This window comes from Heloderma suspectum, chromosome 4 (genome assembly GCF_057233095.1).
Source record: "Heloderma suspectum isolate Gila_16-S chromosome 4, 16-S_ref, whole genome shotgun sequence".
Lineage (NCBI taxonomy): Eukaryota > Metazoa > Chordata > Lepidosauria > Squamata > Helodermatidae > Heloderma > Heloderma suspectum.
In genome coordinates, this window is record NC_139461.1 from 13,760,898 (window position 1) to 13,770,231 (window position 9,334).

The window sequence follows — 9,334 nt, forward strand, 5'->3', positions numbered from 1 at the left end:
TAGGGATGTTGGAGGAATCCATCTGGGGGTGAAGTTCACCAAGCTTTCATCAGCTCGGCTCCCCGGACCTTGGCTTGCTTACACATGAGCTGTCCAGACTCGATGCAGATCAAGTTGGGCCAGCTTGTGGATTTTTGATTTTTTTTCTTTCTTAAATCAACATTTACACAAATTGCAGTTGCAATTTCCAAAATTTGCACAAATCGCAGCTGCAATTTGCCTAATTTGTGCAAATTGCAGCCATAATATGCTGAATTTGTGCAAATGGCGCCTGCAAATTATGCAAATTGTGGGCACACTTTGCACAAATTAAGCTTATTACAACCACAGTTTGTGCAAATTATGTACATTGCAGCTGCAGTTTGCATAAATGTTGATTTAAGGGTGGGGGGAAAGCATGAGAAGTTCCCAGATTTTTGGGAAAAGCCCGTGGCCTAAAACAGGCCGGATTTCCCCACGAGGGCCATCCCTATGTGAGATCAGAGTGTAATGTTTTAAATGGAACAGATGCATAATTCTTTTGGAGTTTTTTATAATGTAACACTGCGAGGCATCCCCCCCCCCTTACTGGAAGATTTTAAACAGGAAACCCTGGGAGGGTAGGATTTTGCATGCACTGGCATCTGCTAAATCCTTTGTGTTGGCAGATTTTTCTTGCTTATATGTTGAAACATCAACAGTTTCCATGCAACTCCCTCTGCCCCCCACACACACATTCCATGTGCCCAGCTTATGCTGCATCTCATTGAATAAATTGGACATTGAGCAACGGACCATTAGAGATGGATGAAGGCATTGGGAACAAAGCACATGCTGACTCAGGGCATGCTGAGGACTTCAAACTAAACTGGGATAATTTGCTCTGTGAAGACAGCTGACCTCTGGCTAAGTGGAAGGATTTGATCAGTGAAGTGGCTGGCTCTCAGAGCCCTGCCTGCAATCTTAACCTCAACACTAAGCTATTTCATGGGAAGATAAGGAGAGAAATGTCATGGACTGGTTCACACAAGATGATTCATGACTGAATGTGTGAAGTGCCTTCATTGGAGATGCACTTTGAATCCAGACTTGGTCATATTCAGAGGAGACTCATCCAAATCAACGGGGCAAGTCAGTCCCATTAATTTCAGCGGTCTAACTATGAGTATGACTAAGTTTGCCCAAGCCATGATGTTTGAGGGGATATAATTAGGGATGGGCAGATTCCCTACCTGTTGTTCTGGCCAGGAATCTGCCCTTGGGGGGAGGCGATCCGTCCCTTCCCCCAGAATCCTAGTTGGCTGGCTCTGCCCTGTGGCAATTCCATGGAGCCGCTAGCCAGCTCTGGAGCACCAGTGATACGGCTGCCATTGCCATATTGCTGGCTGAGGGGGACTGTCTCCGGACGTAAATGGCATCCAGCTGCATTTAGCATAATCTAAGACGTTTACGGCTGCAAATGGCATAGCAGATGCCATTTGCGTCCGGAGACAGTCAGCCTCAGCCAGCAATACAGCAATGGCGGGGAGGATCTGGCCGGGGAGGATCTGGCTGGCGAGGACTTCGTGGGTTGGCGGAGGTAAGTGATCCATTCCTCTGTGGACTCCAGAGGCCAGATTCTTTTGGGTCCGTGGAGGAGTTCTCCGACATTCCTAGATATAATAGCTTTGTCTGAGTGTCAGTTCTGTAATAGTTCATTCACACATGCAAGTCAGCCATTATGTGCAGTAGTCAAAGAATGAGCAATGCATGTGTGAATAGGGTCTATGCATAATGTAGTGTTTACTACAACAACTGAGACAGAAGTCACCACTTATATACCTGGTGGCACCAATGATATATCTGGTGGCAGAACTGCATAAGTGCTCAGATGAGCAGTATACTTGTGTGAACAGTGTCTGATATGAATCAGCTACCGAACATGTCATTGGTACTAAGTTCGTGGGAGGAAAGGTGTTGTGTAGCACACAGTTAGAAATGTGTCTTTTGTGGAACAGACTGTGAATCGCTATTCAGCAAAGTCTGCTTTCTTAAGTCTTTAGGGGTTTAGTGGCTCAGTAGTAAAGTTGGTGGATCCTGGTGGCTCTGATTTTGGTGGGGCTGTGATTTCGTTCTGGCTTTCAGCCAGAACCACCCAGAACTCTAAAGGAGGTATTCAAGGTGCTGAACCCATTTGGAGACAAGGTTCAGCACCTTGGACAGCTCCTTTAGAGTTCTGACTGAAGCCCAGAATGGAACCACAGCCCCACTGAAATCGGAGCCGCCAGCCTCCATTGGGCGGAGCATCTGCTTTCCATGCAGAAGTCCCAGGTTGAATCCCCAGCTTCTCCAAGTGGGGCTAGGAAAATCTCCCACCTGAAACCCTGGAAAACTATTGCTGTCTGTCCGTATTGACAGTACTGTCCTAGATGGACCAAAGGTCTGACTCAGTGTAAGGGCAGCAGTTTCCTGTGTTCGTATGTCAGTGGGTATATAAAGCTTCCCATACAAGAATTTGGTTCTACATGCTGGGTACAGGAGGCTTTCGATTGTTTGTGTGGTGCATGTGACAACTACAGACAAAGGAAGAGACCCACAAAGCAGCTGAGTCATAAGTCCCATTGATCGCAGAGCAGAGGACTATTTAGTGAGGCTCTTAAGGGACATGTGCAGGGGCGGGGAGAGTGAAATGTAGTGCTTCAGGCTGGACAGAGGTTAAGTTAATTAGTACAAAACCCCAGGAGGACTGAGCTGGCATGGAACTAGGGTGAGCATCATCAACTGCTTAGAGGTAAATGTCAGTCAGGTTGAAGGAAGGAGGAAAGGCCAAGCTGGAATCTATTTGTTCATATGCCTTCAAACAAAGCAAAAAGGCAAAGCAAAGCAAAACAGTCAAGTTTAATCAATGTACTGTACTAGTCAAAGGCCATGACAGAAAGTAACAGCATCACAATAGAAAGTGCACAAAGGTTACCTATTGTTCTACTATATAAGAACATAAGAAGAGCCATGCTGGATCAGACCAAGGGTCCATCTAGCCCAGCCTTCTATCTCACAGTGGCCAACCAGCTGTCAACTGGGAACCCACAGGCAGGACACAAGTGCAACAGCACCCTCCTGCCCATGTTCCCCAGCAACTGGGGTACACAGGCATACTGTCTCTGTACTGGAGTTAGCACATAGGCATCAGGATTAGTAGCCACTGATAGCCTTCTCCCCCAGGAATTTGTCCAACCCTCTTTTAAAGCCATCCAAATTGGTGGCCGTCACTACATCCTGTTGTAGCGAATTCCAAGTATGTGCTGTCTGTGTGAAGAAGTACTTCCTGTTGTCTGTACAGAATCTCTCACAAATTGGCTTCATGGGATGACCCCGGATTCTAGTATTATGAAAGAGGGAGATAAATGTCTCCCTATCCACATTCTCTACACTGTGCATAATTTTGTACAGCTCTATTATGCCTCCCCCTACCCACCTTTTTTCCAAGCCAAACAATCACAGCTGTTGTAACCTTCTCTCAGAGGGGAGATGCTCCAGCCCCTTGACCATTTTAGTTGCTCTTTTCTGCACTTTTTCCAGCTCTACAATATCCTTTTTTTTAGGTTTGGTGACCAGAACTGGACAAAGGATTCCAAGTGTGGTCGCACCATAGACTTGTATGAGGTCAGTATGATACTGGCACTTATTCTCATTTCCTTTTCTTATTTGCATTCACCCCCCCGAAATCTAGGGATGTACGAAAGTCACTTACCTTTTCGCAGGGGTGCTTCGCGGTGGGGGGGAGGCGCTTCACTTCTCCCCCCGAAGTTCAGGTGAGGGGGGGGAGCCGTCTCGCCTCGCCTGGCCAAAATTCAGGCCGGGGAGAAGCGCCCCGTCTCCCCGGCCGCGAAACAAAGTCTAAAAAAAACAAAAACAAAAAAACCCCTGTGATAGGCTACGTAACGATTAACGTAGCCTATCACGGCTAGATTTCCAAAGTCAGCCGTGATAGGCTACGTAAATCGTTACGTAGCCTATCATGGGTGACTTTGGAAAAAAAAAAAAAAAGCACGTACGCAAATGGCGGCGGCCTATGGGCGCCTATGGGCGTAAATCTTTACGTAGACTACCGGGACCAAATAAGGAATGCAAATGGCGGCGCCCTATGGGTGCCGCCATTTGCAAACGCGCTTTTTTTTTTTTTCAAAGTCACCCGTGATAGGCTACGTAACGATTTACGTAGCCTATCACGGCTGATTTTGGAAATCTAGCCGTGATAGGGTACGTTAATCGTTACGTAGCCTATCACTTTTTTTTTTTTTACACTTTGTAATGGCGGTGGCGGCAGCCGGTCGGAAAACTGGCTGCCGCCCCCACCCCTGACAAAAGGCCGACGAACCGCCACCGGGACCCGCCGCTGGGAGGGACATTCGCCAAAGGTAAGTCCCATCCCGGGGGGGGGCAGGGGGTGGCGGAGAATTTCACCGCCGATTTCAGGGGGCCGAATGCGTTGGCGCTCGGCCTCCCGAAGATTCGGGGAGAAATTCTCCGCCATCCCTACCGAAATCCGTGGTGGAACGAAGCCCCCTGCCCTCCCATCCCTCAAAATGGGTCCGGAACAGAGCACTTACCTGCTGCCGTCTGCGCTGACTTGCAAATGGTGGCCGCGTCTGTGGCCGCCATTCGCTTCTCCCATGTAGCAGTGAAAGGCTACGTAAATACTTATCTAGCCTATCACGGCTAATGCAGGGATGCCATTTGTATCTCTGCGGAAGCCGTGATAGGCTACGTAAATACTTATTTACATAGTATTTACATAGTTATTTACATAGTGGGGCCGCCATTTGCGTTTCCTTTTTTTTTGCCATTTTAGCCTATTTAAATATTTACGTAGGCTATTACCAAAAAAAAAAGGAACGCAAATGGCGGCCACTATGCCATTTGCGTTCCTTTTTTTATTTTTTTGCCGTTTTAGCCTATGTAAATATTTACATAGGCTATTACGGTGAAAAAAAAAAGTGAACGCAAATGGCAGCCGCTGTAGCTGCCGCCATTTGCGTCTGCTGTTTTTTTTTTTTTTTGCCGTGATAGGCTATGTAAATATCTACATAGCCTATCAAGGCAAAATACAGGGACACAAATGGCGGCGGCTACGGCAGCTGCCATTTGCGTCCCTGCAGGCTGCCCAGAGGCTGGATGTCCGGCTGCGGGCAGCCCCGGCCGGCGGCTCTGCAGAATCTCCGTGGAGCAGAGCCAGCCGGAGAGAATTTCGGGGGGAGGGACGGATCGCCTCCCCTCCACCACGAATGTCACCCTTCAAAAAGGTAAATGACTTTCATACATCCCTAATTTTGGAGAAGTTCTCAGGGGCTGCCTTCCAAGGTGCAGGGTAAAAAACAAACAAAAATACCAGCATATTTTAGCTTAAAGCTCTTCTTGACAGTAAGTCAACCTTAGGAGAAGCATTTCAACCCTTTAGAATGGGGAAAAAACTATACAGACACCGGGAAACCACCAAATGATTGGCAGTTGGGGTGGGGCCAGGGAAATTGGCCATGGCAACCTGGGGGAACTGCAGAGGGTTGGTTTGGGGCCCTCAGCAGGCCAGCTTTGCCCCTCAGGCCTGAGGTTCAACATCCCTGCTTTAAGGGCCCACTCTTAGGAACACAAGAAGAATTCCTGCTGTACCAGCCCGTCTGGATTGGCCAAGTAGATACTTTGAATAACCCCACAGCAGGGCATGAAGGCAACAGCCCTTTACCATTGCTGCACCCCAAGAACTGGCACTCAGAGGTACACTGCCTCTGACTATGGAGGGTCTATATAGCCACAATGGCTAGTAGGCCTTGATAGACTTCTCCTGTTCCATAAATTTGTCCAATCCCCATTTAAAGCCATTGCCACATCTGGCAGATCATTCAATGAGTTAATAATGCTTTTCTGAAGATGTACTTTTCTTCTGTTTGTCCTGAATCTATTCATTATTTATGTGTTTATTTCTCTTTTACAATTATATCCCATCTTTCTTCCAAGGAGCTCAAGGGGGCACCCAGAAGTCTCCTTTCCTAGTTTATCCACACAATAACCCTGTGAGGTAGGTTAGCTGGAGAGACAAGCCCAAGGTCATCCAGTAAGCTTCATGGCTGAAGGGGGATTTGAACCTGGGTCTCCCCTGTCCTATTACCCACAGTCAATTGCTGGGTTGGATGAATCAGAGGTCGGAATTAAGATTGCTGGGAGAATTATCAACAACCTTCGATATGCAGACGATACCACCCTAATGGCAGAAAGCGAAGAGGATCTCAAGAGCCTCTTGTTGAGGGTGAAAGAGGAGAGAGCAAAAGCTGGTTTGAAACGCAACATTAAAAAAACGAAGATCATGGCATCTGGCCCCATCACTTCCTGGTTTACAGAAGGGGAAGAAATGGAAGAAGTGACAGATTTTACTTTCTTGGGCTCCAAGATCACCGCAGACGGTGACTGCAGCCATGAAATTAAAAGACGCTTGCTCCTTGGGAGGAAAGTTATGGCAAACCTAGACAGCATAGTAAGAAGCAGAGACATCACCTTGCCGACAAAGGTCCATCTAATCAAAGCTATGGTTTTCCCAGTAGTAATGTATGGCTGTGAGAGCTGGACTATAAGGAAGGCTGAGCGCCGAAGAATGGATGCTTTCAAACTGTGGTGCTGGAGAAGACTCTTACGAGTCCCCTGGACTGCAAGGAGGTCCAATCAGTCCATCCTAAAGGAAATCAACCCTGAGTGCTCATTGGAAGGACAGATACTGAAGCTGAAGCTCAAATATTTTGGCCACCTAATGCAAAGAGAAAACTCTCTGGAAAAGACCCTGATGCTGGGAAAGACTGAAGGCAAAAGGAGAAGGGGACGGCAGAGGATGAGATGGCTAGATAGCATCACCGATGCAATGAATATGAACTTGAGCACGCTCCGGGAGAGAGCGCAGGACAGGAAGGCCTGGCGTGCTATGGTCCATGGGGTCACGAAGAGTCGGACATGACGGAACGACTGAACAACAACAACAAGCTTAGTTGAGATCTGAATCAAGTTTTAAATAATCAATTGGGATCACACTGAAATAACATTGCAGGTAAAAGGACTGGAGCAAGTGAAGAGGGGATAGAATATATATGATCTATGGGTCATTTTCTGCTGAGTGTAATAGCAATGTCATTGAAGAAACATCAACACCATGTCCAGAATGAAGACTAAGTGTTAATAAATAGTAGTTATCCATTTCCTGCACTGAAGTCTGAGTAAATCAACTCCCTGTCTGCACAATTCATTTTTGCATATTATGTCTGTTCTGATAAGAGATTTAAGTTTATGTGCTCCTTCCATTCCGGGATAAAAATAGCAAAGCAAGGATGAAAGCAACTAACTTTTTGCAAGTATCAGAGACAACAACAGAGAGCCTTGTGACACCTTAATCGTGGCACACCGTTTATTGTGGTGAAAGCTTGTGTCACAATAAGTCTACAGTTGTAAGCAATCTTACTAGTGAATAAATCTTGCTGAACTCAGTGGGACTGATTCTGTCCAGTGGATGTTCGTGGCTCTGATTTTGATGGGGCTGTAAATCCATTCTGGGTTTCACTCAGAACCATCCAGAACTCTAAATGAGCTATCCAAGGTGCTGAACCATATCCCCAAAGTAGGTTTGAACTTTGGATAGTTCCTTAAGAGTTACAGCCCCACCAAAATCAGAGCCCCAGCCTCCACTGCTTTTACCTAGTTGTTAAAATGGACTAATAGTTGTTTAGCCCCAGCCTCCACAACTTTTACCTAGTTGTTAAAATGGACTAAAGATTAGAGATGTGCCTTATTGAAAAGTGTGTGTGTGTGTGTGTGTGTGTGTAAACTCTTCTAGGGCTCTCAATCACATCTTCTAGTAAAACCTATTTGTGGTTCGCAGTTCCCACGAGGGACTAAACTTTGTAAATTTCTCCCCATTCTGAAGTGGGTCAGGAGTTAGTTCTCTAAGCTGACAGAATTTAATTTTCCTGAGGGGAAAATGAAATAAAGGTGCCTTTGAATGCATGCAAGGTACCAGGTGACTGAAACATCTACATATGTGTTTGTTTTTTCAGGGGGCTTTGATGGCAGATGAAAAGATGCCTAAGTTCAGCAGCTGCACAGTTAGTGAAGTTACTGTGTTGAACTTGCAACCTGCTAAGAAAACCACCCTAATACTGCCAGGGGACAAAACCAGAAAAGGTCTCCGATCCCCCAGCTTCCACCTTTCTGCTCCCAACCTTTCAGCGACTAAGCCAACCACGGAAGAGATAAAAAATCTTGCTGGAAAAGTCTCCAGAGAAGGAGCTACTTCTCCTAAACCATTATATGCAGCAGAGCCTCAAAGTATGGAGAGTCTTGCACTGAAAAGACCAGTGAAGTTGGCTCCTCTTGAGATCCCCTTGGAAGTTAAAGAAGCTCAGCTCCAGAAGATCATGAGTGTTCAGAGAGATGCCCAATTGGCTGCTTCCAAATTAGCTAGCACTGGCTCCATCAGCAGTGAGCCCCATGTAAAAAGGGTGACAAATTTGGCTCTGGTAGAGACGGAAAACCTCCATAAGGCCAAGACAATTGAGCAGTCCACTTTAGAGAGTCAAGATAGTGTCCGTTTGTCAAGTGCTTCCAAGCCCTTGTGTGAGGTTCATATTATCTTGCCCACACAGAGGGAAATGCCAAGCCAGCTAAAAAAATCCATAGCTGAAGGTTCCCCCATGCCATGCCATAAGCCTTTAATTCCACAGAATGTGTACGATGCCCTCCAAGCTCCTGAGGTCCAGGAGGATGTAAAGATTCCAGGCAACTCTTCACAGGGAAATGGCAGACACTGTTTCAGGTTGAAGCAGATGAAAGAACAACAGGAGTGCCTAGGCAGAGCCAAAACCTTAAAAGCCATGGGAGCTGGCCTGGAGGAAGGAAAGCTGAAAACAGCAGGCCTACGAGCTCACAAGACTCTGAGTAATGCAAGCAAGTTACTCGACAATGTAGCCAAAAAGCACAGGGGGCAAGGGAATGAGTCAGATGGGATTGACAAGGATGTTCTTGTGAGGAGGCAGCAGTCCCCATGGAGGATGGCTCTAGGAGATTTCATCCAGGTAGATGAAGAGTGAAACTGGAGCGTAGATTCCCCCCTAATCCTAATCCAGGCACAGTTCCAGAATATTGACAGTGTTACAATGGCATATTCATGAAGGGGACATTCATGCTACATTCTTCATAGCCATTCTGTTAAGATACTAACACCTTTACAGTTTTATAGCAGAACAATATGCAATAAATGCCACTGATTCACTCTGTGATGATTCTTCCATGGTTCTCAATGTCCTTCACTAAACTAGGATAGGTGAGAATTTCATTTCAGTTTGGT

General features: G+C 46.5%; 1 protein-coding gene across 1 annotated transcript; it reads left to right on the forward strand.

Moving 5' to 3' along the window:
- The first annotated feature begins 8,054 nt into the window (after positions 1-8,054).
- Positions 8,055-9,077, forward strand: LOC146346541 (uncharacterized). The gene has a single exon (XM_084847950.1). The coding sequence runs from the start codon at positions 8,055-8,057 to the stop codon at positions 9,075-9,077; it is 1,023 nt and encodes a 340-aa protein (XP_084704076.1).
- The last annotated feature ends 257 nt before the right edge of the window (positions 9,078-9,334 follow it).

Coding starts and splice junctions, on each gene's coding strand:
- LOC146346541 (XM_084847950.1), top strand. CDS start 8,055: ATGGCAGATGAAAAGATGCCTAAGTTCAGCAGCTGCACAGTTAGTGAA.